The 23477-nt window shown below is 49.1% G+C and overlaps 8 protein-coding genes across 8 annotated transcripts; 3 read left to right on the forward strand and 5 right to left on the reverse strand.

Annotated features, from left to right (window-relative positions):
• Positions 1–727: 727 nt before the first annotated feature.
• Positions 728–3160, reverse strand: LCP9604111_253 (sterylglucosidase 1; the record flags this gene model as incomplete). The annotated part of the gene is made up of 4 exons (XM_039068568.1): positions 728–1357; positions 1406–1724; positions 1779–2710; positions 2777–3160. 4 exons carry the CDS (start codon positions 3158–3160, stop codon positions 728–730), a joined length of 2265 nt encoding a protein of 754 aa, XP_038932801.1.
• Positions 3161–3667: 507 nt separating this feature from the next.
• On the forward strand, positions 3668–8140 carry LCP9604111_254 (SKI complex subunit tetratricopeptide repeat protein SKI3; the record flags this gene model as incomplete). Its single annotated transcript, XM_039068569.1, has 3 exons — positions 3668–3783; positions 3844–4044; positions 4105–8140. The coding sequence occupies 3 exons, from the start codon at positions 3668–3670 to the stop codon at positions 8138–8140; spliced, it is 4353 nt and encodes a 1450-aa protein (XP_038932802.1).
• A 266-nt stretch (positions 8141–8406) lies between these two features.
• On the reverse strand, positions 8407–9141 carry LCP9604111_255 (OB fold domain-containing protein; the record flags this gene model as incomplete). Its single annotated transcript, XM_039068570.1, has 1 exon — positions 8407–9141. One exon carries the CDS (start codon positions 9139–9141, stop codon positions 8407–8409), a length of 735 nt encoding a protein of 244 aa, XP_038932803.1.
• A 173-nt stretch (positions 9142–9314) lies between these two features.
• On the forward strand, positions 9315–10181 carry LCP9604111_256 (COG1/VPS51 family protein; the record flags this gene model as incomplete). The annotated part of the gene is made up of 1 exon (XM_039068571.1): positions 9315–10181. The coding sequence occupies one exon, from the start codon at positions 9315–9317 to the stop codon at positions 10179–10181; it is 867 nt and encodes a 288-aa protein (XP_038932804.1).
• Positions 10182–11813: 1632 nt separating this feature from the next.
• On the reverse strand, positions 11814–13583 carry LCP9604111_257 (uncharacterized protein; the record flags this gene model as incomplete). Its single annotated transcript, XM_039068572.1, has 1 exon — positions 11814–13583. The coding sequence occupies one exon, from the start codon at positions 13581–13583 to the stop codon at positions 11814–11816; it is 1770 nt and encodes a 589-aa protein (XP_038932805.1).
• A 975-nt stretch (positions 13584–14558) lies between these two features.
• Positions 14559–15545, reverse strand: LCP9604111_259 (uncharacterized protein; the record flags this gene model as incomplete). Its single annotated transcript, XM_039068574.1, has 2 exons — positions 14559–14687; positions 14742–15545. The coding sequence occupies 2 exons, from the start codon at positions 15543–15545 to the stop codon at positions 14559–14561; spliced, it is 933 nt and encodes a 310-aa protein (XP_038932807.1).
• A 1973-nt stretch (positions 15546–17518) lies between these two features.
• On the forward strand, positions 17519–21465 carry LCP9604111_260 (putative class V chitinase; the record flags this gene model as incomplete). The annotated part of the gene is made up of 3 exons (XM_039068575.1): positions 17519–19634; positions 19687–20417; positions 20470–21465. The coding sequence occupies 3 exons, from the start codon at positions 17519–17521 to the stop codon at positions 21463–21465; spliced, it is 3843 nt and encodes a 1280-aa protein (XP_038932808.1).
• A 438-nt stretch (positions 21466–21903) lies between these two features.
• On the reverse strand, positions 21904–22868 carry LCP9604111_261 (DUF1917 domain-containing protein; the record flags this gene model as incomplete). The annotated part of the gene is made up of 2 exons (XM_039068576.1): positions 21904–22760; positions 22814–22868. The coding sequence occupies 2 exons, from the start codon at positions 22866–22868 to the stop codon at positions 21904–21906; spliced, it is 912 nt and encodes a 303-aa protein (XP_038932809.1).
• Positions 22869–23477: the final 609 nt, after the last annotated feature.

Raw genomic sequence — 23477 nt, forward strand, 5'->3', positions numbered from 1 at the left:
CGTTGTAGAAGAATTTGATGAACAAAAAAGTTAAGTCTCAATCCCGTCCTAATGTAGTAGGCCGCGTCTCATAGCTCAGAGAAGATAGGTAAGACTCGTCCGGTATTAGTTTAGCAGTCGGACACCGCAATGGCCATCCACACGCGCCACTCGCTCTTTCCGGGTGTAGGGTGGTTCGAGGTGGAGGACCGGACTCGAAGTTATGAATCGATATATTTGCAATGCACGTAGTTGGCGAAGTAGGGTCGCGAAATGGATGACTCGCAGAAGACAATTGGTGACTTGTCGGCTGAGAATTTTCCCTGAAGATCAACAAGGGCACACCGCTCACCCGTTGATGCTCCGCTGAGTCCGCTCTTCCTCCAGCACTGGATAGATGACTCAATGGAGATATTTCAATGTTAAAGAGGATCAGCTAGGTAACGACTCGTACGATATTTTTTGGTTTCCTTGTTAATAATATATGCTGATCTGCGTGATTTTGGTGTCATCATAGCTAGAGCTATGCCCCTCATCATTGTTTATCTTATCTCCCATACCCGGTCGTTGTATACTCCGACAGACCTGTCACATATATATACACTTTTGAGTGAGCATCAAGATCGGTCGGAGGACCATTTGATGCCCTTGGATCTGAAGAGGCAGTAGAAATTAATTCAATATAATGAAGCAATTGATTTCAAATTGGCAAATAGGAACTTCAACTCTCGAGATACAACTAGCAATTTCACATTATGACACACTGGCCCTTCTGGCATTGTTCCAGATAGCTGACATCTTGGCCTCCAGGATTAGCAAACTCCCCAGGTTTGCGCTTAAGTCCCTCAATCTTGATATCCTGTTGTCCTTCGGCATGCCACCATCGCAGGCGTTGTAGCTTGACACCCTGGATGTCCTGGACGTCAATGTCCCACTTGCCGCCGCTGACTGCAACCACGATGTTACTCCCTGGGAAATGGAACTCAGGAAGATAAATTTCGGTCGGGCCAGTCGCGGCGGTTGCTCCTTCAGCCGTCAGCGATAGAGTAAAGGCACAATTCCTGAGATCGAAAACATGACTATCCAACTTTCCGCTCACGTATGTTGGACTCGGGCGGATATATGCCTCTGCGGCACGATAGCCTTGCTGTCGTAAGGATGACTGGGAGAGGTCACTGGAGATCGAGGGAGTTGACAAAGCACCTTTGAGATCACGAGGTCCAATATTTGGCTCTGTTGAGCTACTCTGACTTTCGGAGTAGGCCGGGGAATGGGTGTCAAGTGGGCAGGTGGTGGATCCTGCTGGCAGTTCGAGATCGTCGCGAGAATATATAGACAGGTCCTCACCATTCCAGTGATCACCCCATTCGTGGTCGTTCTACGCCGTGTCAGTACCATTCATGTTCTGAGGGGCAAATACACCTACTTGCGTGACATAAACCCACAGAGTAAAGCCATTGGAAGTACTGCCCTCCAGTGCAAAGTGATTTGCATCCATAGCGCTGGTTTGGCTACTATAGTCTCCAGTCTTGTACGCATTTTTGTCGTCCATGTCATATGGAATCCCAATCTCCGTAAATACCACCGGATGACTGCCCATATAAATTCGGCTTTCATCGCGGAGGAACTTGAGCTGGTCACGCAAACAGTTGCGAATGGCCGTCTCGCCAACTTTGAGCGCAAAGGCAGGGGTGAGGTACTTGCCCCGGAGAACACCAATAACATCCACATTGTAGAGTCGGTTCCTACAGGAGTCAGTACTGCCGACATCCAATTGAAGTACCTCGACCAGAGCTTACCAATGTTTTGTCAAAAGAGTTAATCCATCATAGAAATGAACCGCATGGACCATATTAGGGTCGTCATCAGCAGTGCCGTTAAGATCTGGCGGTACCTCCATCACAGGTGGCTGGCAGAACATTATTGCGTCCGGCCAGATTCCTCGAATGGCATTTTTGTATACTCGGTAATGATCCAAGAAATATGTGTTGGTAAATCTGTCATAGTCAAGTGGCTCACCCGTCTGAGGGTTCTTTGAGAAGTAATCTTTCCGTAGAAGGGTGTCTGTGGCCGGATCCCAAACTCCATGCTGAGCCCAGATGCACTCTCCAAGTTTCCACCCAGGGTCTCGTTGCCAGCCATATTTGCTATCATCGTAGTCAGTTGGCAACCAGGCTATCTCGCCTGCCGGGTCTACAAGGTTTGTGCCAGTCTTGTAGGGACCGAAATTTCCAAATGCCCATGTTGTCTGTTCGCAAGCCTTGCCTGAGCCGGTGAGCATTGCTTGGAATGCGGTCGGTGAAGTCCCAAGTTGAAGTTGCTGCTCCGGCGGAATTACTGAAATGTCTTGAAAACCAATGATGCCACGATGAGGCTCATTCATGCTTTCCCAGCCAATGATCACTTCGCCATCAAGATCACCCGCTTCATGAATTCTTCGTGCTAAGTATGCACATGCATCAATAAAGTGGTTCTGGAGATAATCTTGGATGTTCATCCCATCGATGATTGCCTTAGGAGCGAAATCCCGCCCAGCCCAAAACAAGGTAAACATGGTTTGACAAACCAGTCTAGTATAATTTGTGCTCCAGATCATCTTGGGGAACTCGGCCGGGACATCGTATGTGTTTTGTACCAAGGCGGCTTCCGTGTCTCTGAAGCTTTTAGGGTTTAGTCCCGCTGCATAGAGCGTCCACATCGGTGCCCCAGATCCTCCCGAGAACCTAGACCACTAAGAAGGGGTTAGCATGAAGTTGTAAGCTATTAAGCTATTACCCGGGTGATCATATATACTCACCACATCCTGATGCGGGTCCATAAAGACCCAGAAATCGTATTTCTTAGCTATCCGGAGAACTTCTATGGTGTATGCAACCCACTCATGGTCGTAAACTCCCGGTCCCGCATGCTCAATGGCTTCCCAGGTAAAGATGTACCTGATAGTGTTATAACCCCATTTCCGAAGCCGTTTGAAATGAATATCGGCATCTTTCAGTGGGAAGGGACGTCCAACAAATGAGACATTGTCCCCGTCAAAGAACTTCTCGGCAATGTATGAGGGGATGTCGGGTGTCTTTGGGTACTTCGCATCAGCCGCAAGGTTTATCCCTCTTAGCGTAACCTCCCGATTGTGAGGATCTCGAAAGCTCTGTCCCTCAACTCTCAGATGTAGAGGGGCCATTGTTGCTCTGGTTCTACCTAAGGTCGAGTTGAATGAGGTCGTAGTGTCACGCGGGAGTTCAAGGGTGGGCAAGTTGAAGAAACGAAGTATAGAAAGTTCACAGCAGGTGGGTCTGAAAATAGGCAACGCTTTCCGATTCAACTCGACTAGCAATATTGAAATGCGAACGAGCGAATCTTGGTAACCTTTCACCAAGGTCACAAGTGCCAAGCTTGCCCGATACCTGCGTGCAAGTCACTAGAACACGTGATTCTGACCACTTCAAGAAACCTCGCAGAATACTTTGACTCCTCAAGTTGTGTTCAGCACGTCTTCTGTGATATCTTCAAAGTGATTCCTTCTTTTATCTGTCAATCCAGACGTCCAACCCAACAGTGAGCTCATTGCCAACTCGAAGATCACCTGTGTCCACCTTTGATAACGATAAGAAGTGACGTATCGCGAGCTAGCCGACCGCTTTGCTCCACCACGACAGATTCTCCCCGCTGTCTCTGCACAACGGGAATAATGTCGAGCAAAGCGGCATTGAAAGCCGTGCGAGCAGCTTTGGAATCGAAAGATTACCAAACTGCTGCTGAAAAGGCCAAGGAGCTTATCAAGAGCGAGCCGAATAATTACCACGCGTATGACAATCCCTGATCCTTCATGAAACATGACTAACTCGGTTTGTTATTTTTTTCTAGGAATGTCTTCCTCGGTCTCGCCAGCGATCGATTGAATAAGAATAATGAAGCGGAGGACGCTTATTCCGCTGCGACCAGTATCAACCCCGACGATAAAACGGCATGGCAGGGCTTGATCTCCCTGTATGAGAAACAGGGTGGCTGCAACGATGATGGTTATCACAAGGCAGTCATTGCTCTCGGAAAGATATTCGCCGACAAGTATGCATTGATTCCTTCTTAATTCCTGTGTACGAAAAACATAGTGCTGATGACTTCTAGCGACGAGCAAGAACGCTGCCAAGATCTAATTAACAAATACACGAAGTCGATGAAGAACAAAGGGACCTCTCAACACAAGCATGCATTGGAACTTCAGATACCGGGCTCACCCCTGTACGATTTTCTTGAGGGGCGGTTGCCCCGTCCATCCCAAACATACCAGCGATTGATCGAGATTACCGAGCGTCAAGAAAGAGAGTTTATCAATCGTGAGATTGGAGAGCGCCGAACGCGTCTTGGTGCTCGCATCGAACAAGTCACCCAGGAAGTTCGGAGGGAAGCAGCGAACAAGAGCCGATTGGACCAATTCTACCAAGGAATGATTGATTGGACCAACGACGATACAGTACGCCGTCAATACGAGGAGAAGTTGTTTCAGCGTGCATATGAGGAACTCGGAGTTCTGCCTGACGCCGAGAAGGGGGCGAAGAGAGCAGCCGTTTTTAAGGCAGCACATGACATGGTAATCATAAAACATCCGTTCGAACCCGCATGGAAAGTTTTTCTGGGGTGGCAAGATGTTCAGGATCTCTCCCAGTATGACGTTGGCCATCTGCGTGAGTACATTGAGTTCTTTCCAGAATCTGGGCTCTCCCAGGTTCTCAAAGGATTCTTATTGAGCGAACTATCGCCATTTCCCAAGGAGCCAACGGACGAAACAAAAGGCAAGGATGGCAAGGATGGGAAGGAAATCACAGCCAATCAACCCGATAATGAAAACGATGACGATGCAACTGTTACCCAAGACCCTCTCGTACTTATGGTCGAGGGCTTGGATTCCGCTCGCGATTCAATTCTTGCCCACCGCATAATGGCAGATGTCTACCTCTCTTTCGAAGAGTATGAGAGCGTGGTCAATGTTGCTCGTAAGGGGCTACTGTACATCGAGAACTTGATAAAGTACAGTGGAGTCAAGATCCCCAACACCATTGATGCCTTGAACAACGCACTTGCCAATGCCATGATTTATTATCAATCCCCCCGGTATCACGCAGATGCGAAAAAAATATTTGAGGACATCCTTGAACGGAACCCAACCTCGTCCAATTGCCTACTTGGGATTGGTCTGATTTTGAAAGAGGATCAGGACTACGCAGAAGCTGTCAACTTCCTGCGGCGATCACTAGCACGTGATTCTTCTAACCTCAAGATTCGTGGAGAGCTTGCTTGGTGTGAGGCATTGCATGGTGACCTTGAAGGTGGCCTAGCCAGTCTTCAGGCTACGCTTGAGGATCTAAAAGAAGCTCAACCGGACAACAGAGAGTTCAAATCTGAGCTTCTTTACCGCATTGGTTACTGCCAATGGGAGCTTGATCCGTCCCCAGCTGCCCGCAAAGATCGCAGTCGTGCTTATGCTAGCCTCTTTGCTTCCATCCAGGCGAATATGAACTTCGCTCCAGCATATACCATTCTTGGTTTCTACTACGCAGACTACAAGAAAGATAAGATCAGAGCTCGTAGATGCTTTCACAAGGCTTTTGAACTGTCAACCTCTGAGATTGAAGCCGCCGAGCGTCTTGCTAGGGGCTTTGCTGACTCGAAGGAATGGGACCTTGTCGAAGCAATTGCGCAGCGAGTGGTTGACTCCGGCAAGGCTAGGCCTTCCCCTGGGTCAAAACGCCGAGGGTTTAGCTGGCCATATGCGGCATTGGGTTCGGTTCAGGTCAACAAACAGCAATACAGCAAAAGTATTGTGTCCTTCCAAGCAGCGCTTCGACTCAAGCCAACAGATTATCACTCATGGGTCGGTCTTGCCGAGTCCTACCACCACTCTGGTCGATACAATGCCGCCACCAAGGCCTTTGAGCAAGCAAAGCTATTGGAGCCAGAGCTTTCAGCTAAAGACCAGGAATATGTATGGTTTGCAAGGTATATGCTGGCAAACGTCAGGCGAGAGCTTGGTCAGTACGATGACGCTATCGCTGCCTACGAAGATGTCCTGAAATCTCGGCCTGGTGACATTGGTGTGACTCTCGCGCTTCTTCAGACCTTGACCGAGAGTTCGACGAAGAGCCTTGGCCTAGGTCTCTTCAATGATGCAGCGGAGCTCGCATACCAAGCTATTTCGGTGGCCACCTCCCTAGTGCAGATTAAAAGCGACATTTTCAACTTGTGGAAGGCTGTAGGCGATGCCTTCTCCAACTTCTCATACATGAAAGCTAAGGCTGGAAAGCTATCCGCTCCCAGCTGCAAGGCTTTACTGGCAGTCGATCTGGACCCTATGGCCCTTGATGTCATGACCGATGTTGATGGTGTCGGAACTGATTGGCTCGCAGCCAATGAAAGCGAAGAGTCGATGCCAGCTGAATTCTACGTTCACTTATCCATAATCGCATTTAAACGTGCGCTGCATATTTCTGCGAATGATGCTCATTCTCAAGCAGTTGCCTGGTACAACCTTGGTTGGGCTGAATATTTGGCCTATCGCACTGTGCAGCCGGATCCAACCAAGAAAGGTAAGAAGTCTCGCAAGTTCCTGAAAGCAGCCATGCGGTGCTTCAAGAGAGCAATCGAATTGGAGGCGAGCAATTCCGATTTCTGGAACGCGTTGGGTGTTGTCACTGCAAGCATGAGTCCCAAAGTCTCCCAACATGCCTTTGTGCGAAGTTTGCATTTGAATGAACGCAACGCGCAAGTTTGGACAAACCTTGGAGCACTATACCTCCTGCACGAAGAAGGCCACCAATCATACAAGACGTTCTTGCGAGCGCAGGCCACCGACCCAGACTATTCATTGGCTTGGGTCGGCCAAGGCTTCGTATCACTTATTGTTCGCGAGACACAGGAGGCGAGGGGTTACTTCGAGCATGCCTTTGACATCTCAAACTCATCCGATATTCTCACTAAACGCCAGTTCAGTCTGACCCACTTTGATCATCTGAATGCGGCCTCTTCATCTAACGTGTCCGAACTCATTCAGCCATTCTTCGCACTGCACCAACTCTGCATCCAGGATCCGTCAAACCTGCCGTTTGTGCACCTTTCTGCCCTGTTAGCAGAGAGAATGGGCGAGACCGCAGATGCCGAGTCTAGCCTGGAGGTTGTCTGTGCAGGCATGGAAGACGAGTTTGAAAAGACAGAGTCCCCGGCTTCCCTTTCGAGGTATTCCCAAGCAAACGCAGATATGGCTCGTGTCCTCCTTGCACGCCATTCATATGAAAAGGCAGCAGAGAAGGCCGAGCTCGCGCTTACCCTCTCTGGGGAGGAAGACGCAGAGAAATTCGATCCCGAAGCTTGCAAGAAGCTTCGTCTGTCTGCGCATCTGACAGCTGGTCTAGCATATTACAACCTGAAGTCTATGGACCAAGCCATCGATATGTTCCGCGATGCCCTCGAAGAGGCAGACAATGCTCCAGATGTTGTCTGTCTTCTTGCCCAGGTCCTGTGGGCCAAGGGTGGTGAGGAAAACCGGTCTGTTGCTCGGGAGCAACTGCTTGACTGTGTGATGAACCACCCTACTCACATCGGAGCAGTCACCCTTTTGGGTGCCATCGCTCTCCTTGATGCGGACCGGGACGCCATTGAAGCAGTTGAATCAGACCTTAACAGCATGATCTCGCGTGATGACATCGATCTCCACGACCGAGCTAAAATCATCAAACTCCTGAGTGCCATCTCAGCAACGGGACTCAATGATAATGCAGCCGTTCCCGAAAGCATCAGGCGCATTGGTGATGCCACTGCTGCCGTGATGCTTACACCGGGCCAACCTGCCGGGTGGATGGAGTTGTCGGCAGCATCGCGAAACCCGTACGCAGCCGCCATGACTATCAAACGCGCTCTGCGCAGCGTGCCTCCTTACGGTAATCTCGGGGCTGAGGACCTCAGTCAAGCCTACTCGCAAACCGGCAAGGTCGGTGACGCCTTCCGAGCGATCATGATTGCCCCGTGGAAACGCAATGGATGGGAGGAACTGAGCCACAATGTGCCTACCCGGAACATGTGGACACGCTGTACGGGCCATAAATCAGAGGAATCGGACGACGACAAACCTCTCCTGCCATGGAAGCGCCGCACAGGCCATGGACCTGAGTAGTCGGACGACGATTTGACTACCCTGCCACTCCACAACAACAAGCGCCGTACAGGCGCTAGGGCTAAATGAACTTGATGCACAGTGTATTTAGTTGAAATGTACATCAGCTTTTAGCGAATGAACATCACAACATCAAATTCATAAGAAATATATCCACAATAGACTAAGAGAAATGCAAAGTCCATACCTTAAGATTAATTGCGAAGTAGAAGAAGCACACTCCGCCATCTGTTCAGCCGGTTGAGCCCACGATGACTCGTGTTTCCTCATTCCCCTTCGGCGCCTGCGGTCTTCTCCAGCAACCTAGCCTTCCTACCCTCCCTCCACGGTTTATCCAAAGCCTCGATCTTCCCCCCGAGCAGAGTAACAGACCCCGGGGAAAGCAACACCATACCTCTCGCGACAGACGGATTACGAAGCAAGAGCTTCGCCCCAATAGCAAGTTTCTCCAATGCTATGCCATCGATACGCTGCATTTCAACAGCCACCGCCATAGTTCCCGCCGCATCCTGAATAATCAGGCGGTGCGGCCCATACCCACTGTTCCCGGATGCAGTCGCAGCACCGTTCGAAGGATTGTTATTCGCACGATTATTCTCCGACGCCTCGGGGTCCTCGCCTACAGCGATTGTGCGCACGATCTCACGGCCGCGGATCGCTTCGCCCCGCTCAACGCGTTCAATTGCTTCGATCTGGCTCCATAGACTCGTGCCGATGTCTTCGATGTCTAGCACTTGCACGGGGATTGAGCCTTGCAGCCGTCGCTCTTGGACCGCCGGGTCGTGAATATCGACTGGGAGTACGCATGATCTGTGCTTGGAGAGTGATTCTCTGATATCAGAGGCGAGGAGACGGAATATAGCCGTCTTTGTGAGGGCGGATGCGGGGATATTGCGTTGCGCTGTGCTGGACGATAATAGGAAGGCACTGAGCCAGGGTTGGGCGACTGAGAGGGATTTGGTGCTCAGTATCTGAGCTGCAATTTGATCAGGACTGGTCATGATGTATTGGACTCCCTCAGGATCATATTGGCGCGTATGGTTAATCTAAGGGAACCATCGAATTCGGGGAAGCTCTCAACGCGAAAATAAAGCACAGACCACCGCTTAAAGCAATTGACCTGGCCCGACTCTGTTACCCCCGACAACTCCGACACACCTCACGAGACATCGCAATGTCGACCATATCTTCTCCACGCCAATCCCTCGCCTCCTCTAGAGCCCTTTCCCCGGGTCCAGCCTCCTCCCGCCCATCACTCGATGCCTTGAACACCAGCGTCAGCGGGGGGCTCAGCGCCGCATCTACCCCATCCACTGCACGAGCTATTTCCCCCTCACTCCATCCCCGACGCAATCGAAGTGCCTTGCGAGACTATTACAATCTCAAGCCACCTGGGGCGGGCACATCTGCCTCCCGGGACGCATCTCGCACTCGGAGTGAAGCAGGAGACATATCCGACCCAGCCAGTCTAGCGTCAGGGACGGAGCTCGACAGTGCAAACTTCGACCCGCAGCGGTATGTCGAGCACCTATTGTCATCGTCGTCGCTGTCTACGGTGCTCAAGGCGGAGAATACGTTGGTTGGGGATATCCGCACTCTCGACGGAGAGCGGAAAGCGCTGGTCTACGATAACTACTCGAAGTTGATTCGCGCTGTGGAGACAATTGGGAAAATGCGGCGCAGTATGGATGATCGCGGTGCGCCGTTGACAATGACGAAAACGCTGGGTCCGGCTATTGCTTTTGTTGCTGAGACTGCCAGTGGGCTTATTAAAGAAGGCGAGGAGCAACGGCGGCTGATGAAGGAAGCCAAGCTGGAAGATGGGACTTCGAGCAAGAAGAGTGAGAAGGATACTGTTCGGTGGGTGCTTTCTTCACCGCAGAGATTAGAGAAGCTTATGGCGGAGGGTAAAGAGGAGGATGCGCAAAAGGACTGGAAAGAGATCCAGCATTTACTCGACGCTTGGGGTGAGGTCAAGGGGGTTGCTGAGGTTCGGACAGCGTGTGAGAAAGTCATGAACCCGGCACGCAACGATGACTGAGCACCTGCTTATACATACCTTTCTTCGGCCATGATCCATGCGATTGAAGCTCTTGACAATTGACTTTTGTCGAAGTGAGCTCTCACTTTTGACTGGAACAGCGGTTGCCACCATGAATGAGCTGGCTCATTCATGAAGATAGATCGTTCCTGATCTATACAAGACATGATCAGTCATTTGTCCCGACGAACATTCTACGAAATCACCGCTGCCCCGGCTTTTGGGAATGCCTTGGACACACAACCTAGACAGAGACAAATACAGTACATGTTTGAAAGTTTGTGCGCTAATCCTCGCCGAGTCACGGCTACGTTTCCTATCACCGACGACGTCGTAGCTGAGACGACGAAAGCAAGGAGCCCATGTGAGCGGAAGAGAAATGCTGGAAGAAAGATGAATTTGCCTCTTTGGAGACCACACGGGCAGTTGGCGGCTAAGTCCTGGCGGTAACGTTCGCACAAGCGTCTAACGTTAACTCGCCACCTTCGAGGGCAGACACCCAAACCGCCAACTTTGTTTCCGCCCTCTACCATGCAGAGAGCGCGGTAGTCACCTGCTGTTGGGCAAAGGTTACATCTAAACAGCGTTCCAACCAATCAAAGCAAACTTCTCGAGCCTCTGTGGGCAAAGTTTCATCGAGTCCATATATGATGAAGCTTGCAATCGCATTCAGGGACTTTGCAGTCGTAAAATCCTTGGTAACTAAATAGCCACCCTGTGGCATGAGCACAACCTGCCGGGATGAATACCGCATGTGATGATGTCGTCACCAGAACAACGCCTCCTTCCAGTTGATGCGCCAAGCTGAAGTAGCTTTGCACGCTGGCCGTCAACGGTCTTCATGGCATTCAAATTCTTATTCGTGGCTTGGGTGTTTGGTCACTGACCAAACATTGTGCCTTTTTGACCTGTTAGCCTAGTGATGAAACTCAAGCAACCGCATCCCTGACACTCTCCCAGGCATGTATCATACAGTTCCCGGGAGCGACTGTAGGCGATCCTGGGAGTGTACTCACTCCGAGGAGCTTGACCTTTTGCTCCCAGGATCATGTCACGCTGCTCCTGAAAATTGCGCGCTGCTCTGTGAGGATCTCACGTATGCGTAGTTGAATGATCAATATTGAGGAAGCTATTGTCTATTCTAGATACAAGATTATTCTAAATACAAGACATAGCGCGAGGAAGCGAAGAAAGGATGCCTCTTCCTCCGCGGTCTCATTGGCAAAGCTTTCTCTTGCTCAGTGGCCTAGCCTTACCAGCAGCCTTTCGGCGCGTTCAACTGCCCTTGCAGAGTCGCACTGGACGAACTTCGTAATGTTCCTGCCCTTTGCAAACGCCATTATGATAGCAGCCATTAAGACGAAGGGCCAGTCTTCCACCCTTGGCTCCCCATGCCGGTTTTTGTTCACCGCACAATGAACTTCAATCATTCTCTCAAACTTGTCCAGCCACATACACAGCCCCGGCTGCGAAAGAATTCTGAAAAATATCTGGACTGCCACAAAACCCCGTACTCTATCGCATGATGGAGTCTGGCCCAACTTGTTCTTGTAATTGACCATGATTCGAGGGACCGAAAGGAGAAGTTGGAAGACTGGCAAATGTTTGAGAAAATCAATTGATTCAAAACAATTAGCTTACGTCCGAGGTTTTCATCTCAAACGATGTCATAGGTCTGAGAGGACGTGAGAGCTTCAGCCAAAGCTCATTATCCGGATCATCATCATCAATATACAAGTAGCCAGTATCCGCGCTATCACCGTAGACTCCACTGTATGCCCTGTACTCATCTTGAATCTTCTGCGCAGTCTCAGTTGACAGCCACATATATCTCTCCACAATTCCCGGGTCGACCGGCAGACCGCCATAGATACCAGGGGAGTCCCATTCGCCTCTGGGATGCTGCCCCCAAGGAACAGCCATATCAGAAAACTTGACAGAGGAATGGGTCAAAAAGTCCCTGGGCTCCAAATCAGGCCCCAAACTCGTTTTCTTGGTGGTGTCATAAGGGTCGAACTCTGAGATTTTTCCGCTTCCAATTGAACGCTCCCTGACAAACTCCTCCAGATATTGCAAGTAGTAAGGGTTTCTGCTCTGTTTGGCAGCCTCGAAATAGGACTCACGGGGAGGGGGATTCAACGCCATGAAAAGCGATTGGTAGTCACAAAGTATGGAGGTGATCGCAATTTGCGGTCTCATGGAAGGGCACTTGCCAGCCAGCTCACGCAAAGTGTTCTCATGAGGCCGCACAGGCCACCAGATAAGCCAAGGGAGGCAGTCAGAGTCATCGTCAAGGTCAGAGATATCATTGTTCATGATTCTACGAGCATTTATCGCAGTGCGAATCTCGCGACGCTCGCGCTCATTGCCTTCGCTGAGCAATTTACCTGGGAGAATGATTCGCCCAGGGTTGGTTTCCAGCTGATAGGCCCACCATCGGGCAAAACTTGTATGGTGATAAATCCCACGAAGAATACAATTGTATTCAATTTCTGTTCTGAGCCTCCGTGGGTGCATGAATCGAGCGTATCTATCCACATTACCCTCCCATGCAGCCATTTGCGTTGGAAGGCGTTTGTCAAGAACTGGAAGATCAGGCGAAAGAGGCATCCACAAATCCTCCGAGTCTCCTGGGCCGAGTATCGCATCGCGATCTATTTCAATTTCTTCCTCGAACCCAATAAATCCATCTTCCTCGATGTCAATATCATCTGCAGTTGTATCTGGCAAGTTCTCTGGAGGAAGAACACGCTGGCTCAAAGCCCGTCGGGGCTTCATATTGCCGTTTAGAAATGCGGGTGCTTGTGGGCTTGTAAGATTAACCGATCGAGTGAAATCATCCATAACAGCCCATCTTTGAGGGGCCGACATGATGATTTTGAAGATTTCGGCGTCTTCGGCAGCATTACAGGCTTCTTCAGCAATAGAGACGTCTGGCAGAAGATCCAATTCTTTGTAAAGATCCGTATACAAAGCAGCAGCACACGCGCGGCCGACTTGGTAGCGCATAGATGGATACCGACTAGCGAGCTCGCGATAGGTTTCTTCCGATGCAAACTCTGGATACCAAATGCAGTATGGCTCGGTGGCAGGTTGCATATCGGGGATGACGTTACTCATGATCAGGCGAGCATTGCGCGCGCGAGAAAACTGATGTGCATCGTCGCCGGAACATAGCTCAATGATTGTCGGGCTTGTTGCAAATTGAAGTGAGTCACGGATCCCGCGAATGACTGCTCTACGATGCCAAAAAGAGGTCACATCAGACGGGACTTTTTCGCCCTTTATTGCCGCGATGCATTGGTCAAGGTCGTACTCAGCGGGTTGTTGCTTGCCCGCGTGGACTGGGAGGTCCGTGGAGGAAATGACAGAGCTTTGCCCTGCAACCTGAGTAGCTGCCATGAGGATAAATAGCGCAGGGGACGTCAGGCTGACGATTTACGGAAGGGGTCTGCAAGAACTTGAGGAGGGGAAAGGCGGAGCGTACGCAGGAACATAGGGGCCAGGGTTACTTTCGTTTCGGATTTAATGCATACAATGGTGCCTTCATGTCTTAATTTGGATACCTGAATTACAATTACAGAGGCGTGTCTGAGAATTAGGCCCATAAAGCTATTTCTGCCATACAAATCCATATATCGCATGATTCTTAGACGATTTGAACCTAAATTCGGAGGTAATAGCGATCCAATGAATTATGGATATCTCTTCAGAGAAAATAATACGTATAGATTCGGGGTGTTAAAACTTATGAACAGTCACTGTACGGATACTGATTTGTAATTTTACAGTACAGCGTATGCAGGGCATGCAGCATTGGGGGCCGCATGCCCAGGTGGACACTAATCTGATTACATGGCGAATAAGACAAAGAATTACCTAAATATTTGCTGGTACAACCCCAAGCAAAGACGATCTAATCCGAAGAAAGCGATGATAATGCAGGTACCTGGTGGACAGCAGAGCGAATGACGGACGTGCGTGGCAGAACCCGTGTTTACTAAATCCTTTCGCTCACTTCGTTCGTTTCAGGGCACAACTACCATACATACACTGGGAACTACGTTTCAGTTGACTCTGATGCGGTGCTTTGATTCTGGCTGGGGTCTATTTAATATGAGAGAAACATACTAGTAGCTGATGAACAATCGATGCTGGCAAGTACTGGGGCTCGTTACTACTGGTAATACATCGAGATGTATAGGGTAAAACTTACTAGTAGAATAACACCACTTGAATTGACAACTTTGACATTCTTGTAGGGACTTTCCGGCAAGGGAAGACTTTGTAAATAACTTCGGAGATATATCTCTGAGAAAACAGTTGATGTCCAGATCAGATCTTCCATGTCAGAATTCTGTTCTATAGAGCCCCTTCCTATATGGCGGGCACGGCACATTTGTCCCAAAAACTTTCCCAGGGCTTTATTTCTTCCCAGTGCAGAACATTATTGTCAGTGTTTGCCGGACCACCGGTAATGGCGTTGCGGTTCCCAAGTTCCTCGCCCTATGTACCAGCATTAGCGCCCTGCGAGATGGTCTTTGAGAGAAAGCAACTTACCCAAGCCATAAACTTGTCCCAGGTGGTAAGGCCCTTGCCTTTGATCTTTTCAGTGTTGGCGGCAAATGTTCTTGGGAAGTCAACTGCTTGGTATCGTGGCATGCCTGGAACATCGGTATCTGCTTCGGCCATCACAACGGTGCTGCGATATTCGCCTTTTTTGTTGGGATCAGCTTCTTGGAGGTTCCAACCCTGGTCGCTAGATAGCTCTCTGACCAGCCAATTGTTTGTCTGGCCCTTCCTAAGAGCCACAATTCGGCGGGAAATATCCTCGGCGCGGCCAAGACGATCAGAAACATCCCCAATCGTGATCAGATGCCTATCATCCTTGACAGCCGCGACCTTCTGACTGACAGTTCTAATAAATCGGATGTGCTTATCTGCGTCTGACTCTGAGTCACCTTTCGACCCCGAGCCTCCCCCTCCACTTCCTCCACCCCGGCCTGAGATGAAAGTGCTGGCCTTTTCTTCCAACTCAGCCAACTTGGGACTGATTGTCGATAGTGAAACCGTTCCTTTGAAGTTGTAGACTCTATTATCTGCCAATTCCTTTTGCGCCCTTTGGAGGTCCCCTTGAGATGATGGCTCAGTTATGGCAGGAGGAGGCTCCAGATTAGAAGGTTTACTGAGCGTTCTGAGCATGAATTCCACATAATTCAGAGGCTTGTCCGTCTCTCTGCCGTTTGAGTCCAGATGTCGGTTACTTGTTCCTGCGGGTCCTCTTCTGTCTCGGAAAGGAAATATGAGCTTTTGTCTTTCGGCGGTCTGAATTTGGCTGTATGAAAGTGTTGCAAAGTTAGCCATGACAACCTGTAGGTCACTCGAAATATTACTAGGACGGCGAAAATAACGTACACAAAAATCTGATAGGCTTCCCACATGAACATTTTTTCATAAATATGCGCCTGAAGATTGAAGTCGGTGCCTTTATAATTGTTAAGTTCGCCGGGGCTGACTCTTCGATGGTGGGTGTGTGAATGATGATTGGGATGAGAATGGGCCGAACAGCTTAAGCCCGTAAGAGAAGCAAGCCATATTATAACGAGTCCCAGAAAAGAGACCTGGGATGCCCGGAAGAGCATATTGACAGTTCCCACCAAAGATAGTCAAGTGGTTCTTGAGGTAAAAGTAATAAGGAAGGACTGGAGGATGACTTGAAAAACGGGGGCAGAAAAGAACACTAATTCGTTTTATGCGATGTCCTATTGCCCCCTCTCCCAAATGAAAAGCTCCAGGATAATAGGTTCTATTTTTACGGCTCGATTTTGTTCGAATTTCGGCTTTTTGGCGATTCATACTAGCAACCAGTGACGGTCGCGCATTGGGCAAGTTAATTTTACTTCGAACCCCTTAATAGGACCCAGACTAGAGAAAAAAAAGAACAAAAACCCGAAAAAAGCCTGAAAGAAACCTGAAATCAACCGGAAAGAGGGAAGAGGACGTGCTCCACGAGGTAGTCTTACATCGTACAGGTAGAGTGAGTGGGACGCTGCTATGACCAATAGTGCTCATTTATGGCTCATTATGAGAATTCCTTTCTCAGGTAGTCCCATCAGTCTGCCAGCCTTTGCCAGAAGTCCAATTCATGCGTAGAACGCCTGACCGCTGTATTCCGTACGTTAAAATATGCGAAGGTGGAGATGGGATTAGTAGCGGGACTTCCGACAAAGACTATTTCAAAACTTATTCTTGGTCTTATCTTCTATAATTTCCGAGCGCCGCATCTTACAGGGAAACACCGAATATCAAGTGATAAGTGCTGATAACGTACTTCAAGTGTATTCACCAGTTTACCCCAAGAGAGTCTCATTGCTGCTACTCTCAGTCAATTTCGCCAAATCATCCTTCATGGGAAGAACTATTCCATGGCTGAGACTCGATATGGAGTCCAGGCCCACACGGGAAGTCTCTGTAGATCAATCGGACGCTAGTGTTCACGCGATCTGCTGTGGATGTAACCTGGGGGCGGAAAAAAAGCAACTTGGGGGGCTACAGCCCCCGGGGCCAAGGCTGGCATATACATATTAGTGTACTGACGCCGCGAATCATATGGACAGGCCTCATGGATTGTCTCCACTCTCCATATAGATCCTGCGGAATACCTGCGGACTGTCTCAGGTACCCGGCAGAGGCTTAATTTCAAGTTTTATTCGCGCACGCTATCGCTTGGAATTAGTCTGGCAATCGAAACCAGCCCTGCAGCCCCAAGACCCTGTATTTGAGGCTGGGACTGTCGTTTCCCTGAACTAAAGACCCTAATGGGGTAGCCATAAAAGCGTATGAAACATCCGAATGTCTCCACTTGTACTAGTAGTGGTCTTGGCATTAGACTCTGCGTACGGAGTACATACTAGCATATACCAATGTACTAGTCTGGGTATGAAATTTCACTCTTTCTCATCGAGAAGGTTGGATCCGTTGAGGTAAATCTCCTTTCAAGGATCAGCTGGAAAGTTCTGGATTGGGGCGCACGTTCCGGCTTTATTCCAAAGTGCATCGCGGTACGGTCCTCAGATGCTGTACGGGCTGATGAGCGGTCATTTGATTGTCATTAGCTTCATAATGGTTGACCCACCGGAATCCTTGAATTCCCACAGCGTATCGTTCCAAATTTGTCATTTGTCGTCAGGTTTGCTCTTTTCCAAGGTTGATATAAATGTTCCAAGCCTACTGGGAACCCGGGCAGTGATCAGCACCACAGCACTTTCAAGTTCTTTTCAAGTTTACGTTCATTCCAGGTTATCGCCTGGGGTAGTATTTGCCTTCATTCTTTCACGATGAATACTGCCCTTGGGGATTTCATCCCTTTTCTTTCCTTGAGTTTTCTCTCTCTTTTTTCTGTTACAAATGCCTTCACCCACACTTCAGCAAGCTTGAATGTCTTGCCTGCACCGGGTTGCCCAGAGTCCTGCTCGGTTGTCGGCTCAAACCCGAGCAATTGGACCTGGATTGTTCGCCAAAGTGATTTGAGCATCTGTGACCAGCCAATCCTATTTGATTTCCATTTTGGAGACGACTCGACTTCTGATTTTGTTGTACGCTCCTGTGCTGTCCTCGAGCCTTTCCACGAGCAGATTCCAAGCTCGAATATCAAAGAAGCGAAATGGACCAATATCAACGTCACTGATTCGGATGCTGTAACACAGTCGTTGGTAGTATCGAATTCTTGTGGAGCATCTCAGCAAACTTCAGATGTGACCGTTCAAGTGGGCCCTGCTGGTGCTATCAAGGATACCAATGACGCCAATGCTGCTGTTAAGAATCTAGCATCCTACATGACAAATGTCGCCTCCTGTGGCTTCACTGTTGTTCTGTCAAAGGTTGGAGAAACCGTCGCTGCGCTTTATGCCGGAGCGGATGTCTATCCAAGCAGCGTTGGCCCATACCTTGACAGCTTTACCAAAAACCTTGAGGGCGGATCTCAGACAATCCAATCATGCGACTCAAACTCAAAGCAAGACACGACTATTGGAATCTATATCGTGGATTCATTGGATGAGCTCGAGGATATCCAACGCGTCTTCAAGACGTGGTCTAAAGGCGATTGTCTTAGCGCAAACGGTGAAGACTCGATAAAAACAAAAATCATCACGTTGGCATCCTCTGGAGTCAGCAAGCGGTCCGACATCTTCTCATCGGTCGAGGATCTCATCGCCCCCCGGGGTAACTGCAGGACTATACAAGTCAAACTGGGAGATGGCTGTGGCTCATTGGCAAGCCGCTGTGATATATCAGGAGCTGATTTCACCAAGTACAACCCCGGTGCTAAGTTTTGCTCGAATTTGAAGGCTCAACAGCATGTTTGCTGCTCCGCGGGCACTCTTCCTGATTACACCCCTAAGCCTCAGGCGGATGGCACGTGTTTCACTTACACCATCCAGCCCAATGACAATTGTGCTGATATTGCAGCCGGGTTTTCTATTACCCAGGATGAGATCAATACCTTCAATAAGAACACTTGGGCATGGGCTGGCTGTGGTGCGAACGATCTAAAGCAAGACCAAATCATATGTTTGAGCAAAGGTAACACGCCTATGCCAGCTCCGCTCAGTAATGCGGTATGTGGTCCTCAGAAGCCTGGTACCAAGGCTCCACCTGGGGACTATAATGGCTGGAACCTCACTGAGCTTAACCCCTGCCCTTTGAATGCATGCTGCTCAGGGTGGGGCTTCTGCGGTACTACAGAGGAGTTCTGTACCAAATCACCCGCCAAGACAAATGCTCCAGGAGCCTTTTTGAGTGGTAAAAACGGATGTATTTCCAACTGCGGCACAAAGATCGTCAACAACGAGCATGCTCCAGACAAGTTCCTTCATGTTGCTTATTATGAAGTCTTCAACCTCAAACGCGAGTGTTTGAATATGGATGTCACTGAGATCAACGATGCATCCTTGACTCATGTGCACTTCGCTTTTGCTGGACTGACTGCCGACTTTGACATTGCCTTTGACAATGACGATTATAAAGCGCAGTTTGAAAAATTTGTCAAAATTAGCACATCCTACAAAAAGGTCCTCTCATTTGGAGGATGGGCTGAGTCGACTGACGCCGCGACCTTCCAGCGATACCGTGATGTCGTCAAGCCTGGAAATCGTGACAAGTTTGCGACGAACATGCTCGCATTCTTCAACAAGTATAAAGGTTTAGACGGTATCGATTTTGACTGGGAATATCCTGGAGCTACCGATATCCCTGGTGTCCCTCCAGGCACCGGTGATGAGACGAACAATTACCTTGCTTTCTTGAAGCTGATGAAGAACAAGATTGGAGATAAGTCCCTTTCAATCGCTTTACCTGCTTCCTACTGGTATCTGAAAGCATTCCCAATTGACAAAATGGCCGAGTATTTGTCGTACTTTATCTATATGACTTACGACCTTCATGGACAGTGGGGTGAGTTTACCACCTATCTTCCCGATCGATGAACTTTACTGATCATATATAGATTATGGCAATGCCAACGCAAATGTGGGCTGTCCCGGCGGAGATTGTCTTCGGTCGCATGTCAATAAGACCGAGACCGAGAACGCTCTTGTGATGGTCACGAAGGCCGGTGTACCCGCAAACAAAGTGCTTGTTGGAATTTCAAGCTACGGCCGCAGCTTTGGTATGATCGACCCAAGTTGCACTGGCCCCATGTGCAAATACGGCGGTTCCTTTGATGTTTCTACGGCCGAGGCTGGACAGTGTACCAACACCTCTGGATACATCTCAAATGCTGAGTTAAATGATATCATGTCGAATGTGAACGCAAGCCAGGAAGGCTACAAGGGCCGCGTGTGGTATGATACGGAATCCGCTTCAGATATGATGGTTTACGGTACCACCGGAAAAATCACTACGTGGGTGGCTTATATGGCCGATGACACCAAGAACGAACGCATTGACTGGGTCAAAGGGCTCAACTTTGGCGGAGTCACTGACTGGGCTGTCGACCTCCAACAGTGGAACCTGGGCGTGGACACCGGCTCTGAAGAGGCCAAGGACCTTCAACTAGCCGATCTTCCTAAGGGGTGTCCTTCCGACAATTGGCCGGACAGTCTCGATAAGCTCCAGGCTAGCATCGATTCTATCGATGTAGAATGTCGGTCTCAGGCTGTTGTTTGGGTTTTGCTTAAAACAATCCCCACAGTTCTGCAAAACTACAAAGATGCATCTGAAAGCTATGATGAATATGTTAGTTCAAGGCCTTTTTGATACTGGTGCAATCAAGCTAATCTGCTTCTAGTTCGGTTATTATTCCGAATGGGTCAAGGACAACATCAACGATTCCCTTGAGAAGTTTATGTGGGGTGATGGAATGAAATACATGGACTGTAAATGGACAGCGGACAAAGCAGATGGTGGCAGTGGCAATGATGCTTGTACAAAGATGGTTGTTAAACAGGGACAACCAAGTCAAGGCGTTGTCACTATCACATATACGGTACGCGATGAAGATGGGTTTTACAACGCGCTTCAGAACGATTACGGTATCCTCAAAGACTGGATTGTGTGGGAGGAGACGTCGGGAGATCCGGAAGACGCTCCTTGTCCCTGTCCAGTACCAGGCCACTGCATTCAATGCAACAAGCCCCACGGCGAAGTGTACCACAACTGGCCACAAAAGGCTGCCGATGATGCTATCAAGGTTCCTAACCTTAAGTCTGTGATCGACACTGCAGTCCCCAACATCACCGCACTTCAAACTGTCATGCTCGGAAGTTTCACGGAGATACGTTTGGGGGCCATGGATGCCACCGACGCAGACATGGCCACCGCGTACAGCATGCCCGTTTTCATGCTTGCAGACACGACCGAGCAAATGAAGAATATTACCAAAATCGGCAAGGAGCAGAAAAAGGCCGATGATGAAGCGAAAGTCAGCTTCATCTTGGACATTGTCAGCATTGTTCTCATGATTATTCCATTCGCTGGAGAAGCAGTCGAGGCAATTGGTGGCGTGGCAAACGTTGCCCGCGCTGCTTTGGTCATGGGCGAGGCTGGTAACGCGGCTCTTTCCGTCTACGATATTGTCAAGGATCCATCCTCAGCTCCTTTTGCTATACTTGGTCTACTTATGGGAGCCGATGCCTCGATCGTAGGCAAGTCTGCCAAGACTACCTTCTCCAAAGCCGCCGCTTTCCGGCATGCTATGAGTGACGGTACCTTGAAGTCTTTCAGCAAAGAGTTCCAGGCAAATGACAAGATCGTGCAAGACATTGTCAAGGCTTGCAAAGCCTAAATTTCATAGTTTTTGCTCTCTATGGATGCCCTACAGGGTAGGCCTGAAAGGCAGCTGCTACTCACAACAAAAGCCTACCAATAAACTTTAAATCACATGCTTATAGGAAATGCAACAATTATTGATGCATTCTGACGTGCTCACTGTTTCCCTATGCAGTTTGTAGCCCTTTATCTGTGGCATTTATTCCCTTTTCTTTCTCTTCTCTGGCAGACAGCTTGCCGACCAACGTGCAGCTTGCCGTTCAGCTTGCTGCGTTGGCATTTTCTTTATATGTCTGCAGATATGCTTCTTCTGTTTTCTGGTGGATGGAATCTGGCTGGCTTTGTGGTGCGAAGCTATATAGACAAGCTTCAGTACAGTAGTTAGTTTCCCATCTTCCATCAATTCATCATTAATCGTCAATCAATTCTTCAATCATAAACAAACTCATAATCCCTATTTCCCTTCAAGAAGCTCCCGACTCGAATACATACTCGCCTTCAGTCCATACTCATTCTTAGAGGTAATATCCAGATGAGTGAACGCATCAGACTTGTAGTAAATCGACCTCGGCCCTTTCCCAACAAGCCCAAGATCATCCAACTTACTCACAACCCGCTTAACATCCTCGACATCGCCGAAATCAGCCGTATAGACACAAATCAAACGACTCGCTCCAGACCCACCATTCGTAGCAACTTTCACAGCATCCCCGAGCTCCCCCTTCTCCATCGCCCTAACAACGACGCCCCAGAACTCATCGACTTGACCCACAGTCGGAAAAAGCATCCACTTCCCATTTGTAACACCCGTCTCCCTCGCCAGATCCAGAATATCCTTCTCAAGTTCCTTCCGCAGCGGATTCAATTTACGCGTCAACGCAGCCGTAGTCTTCGCCCCAGACCTATCATGCGCCTCGCGCAGTATCGCACTCCCATTTTCGTACTCCTGGAGAAGCTCCCTGCCTCTCCTAAGCAGAGCGGGAACGTCCCCGCTCGTCTTCGACGGCAGATGCGGGTTGTACATCCAAATCCAGGGGCCTACGACCGTGGTTTCCGTCGTCGATGGCGGAAGACGCGATAAAAAGTGATCTACCGGCTCGGTCTTCCCGCGTTTGTTGCGCGGCATGCTGTCTGTTTCTGGTGGTGCATCGCTCATACAAACGTCTGGTGATGTCGCCTTTGCGCGAGTCGACGACGCGCGGAGATGCTGCTGCATGGTGGATAGCAGCTTTGGGTGAGTTCCTACCCAGAATGGCTCTGGGTCGTAGGATGAGACTTGTGCTTCTAGTTTGGTCTTTTCGTCGTCGTCGCCTGATATGGATTAGCTGGGTTTCGGGGATGGGTTGAATATGGAATGGGTTTACCGTAGAAGCTTGATTCGTCGGAGAATATTTCATCGGTTGCTGTGGTTGATGGCATTACCTAGGCGTCGCTGGATGATATTATGATGCTCTGGTGGTTCTTGTTGAGAAGTAGTTGGAGATGGGGGGAGTAGTTGAGAAGTAGAGGTGGGCCCGCATTTGAATTTCCCCTCTCGCGACTTTACGAGTTCACCTGTTAATGTCTCATAGTAACTAATACTTTGATTTGAAGTAATAGGAAGACTAATTTAATAAGTATATGAATATGACACTCTTTATGCATTAGCTATCCACAGTCTTTGAATATATTTATAGCAGCATATATTCTACTATCCTACTTAGTCCCAACTTATTCGGCTCTGTTAATATCAATTCATCAAGCCTTTCTAGTGCCGTGAAATGACCACCCTATAATATTATGTCTAATAGTACACTAGGCGGGTAGTAGGAAATCTCCAATTGGGGTCTTTAGTCGAGAGCCTTTTACTATTTACACGCCTTATGCTGTATTTGAATCGCAAAGCAATCGATTATTTTAGCAAATGATTCTTAAGTAAAGTAGAGTAGAATTTTCAATCCCCCCTCTCCCTTTTAAAAGTCCGCTGCCACCAGGATACCTGGGGGGCGGGCTTCAATTTCAATGGGCAAAAGAAGCAATTTGCCAAAT

Source organism: Penicillium roqueforti (genome assembly GCF_015533775.1).
Source record: "Penicillium roqueforti strain LCP96 04111 chromosome Unknown scaffold_01, whole genome shotgun sequence".
In the NCBI taxonomy this organism is placed as follows: Eukaryota; Fungi; Ascomycota; class Eurotiomycetes; order Eurotiales; family Aspergillaceae; genus Penicillium; species Penicillium roqueforti.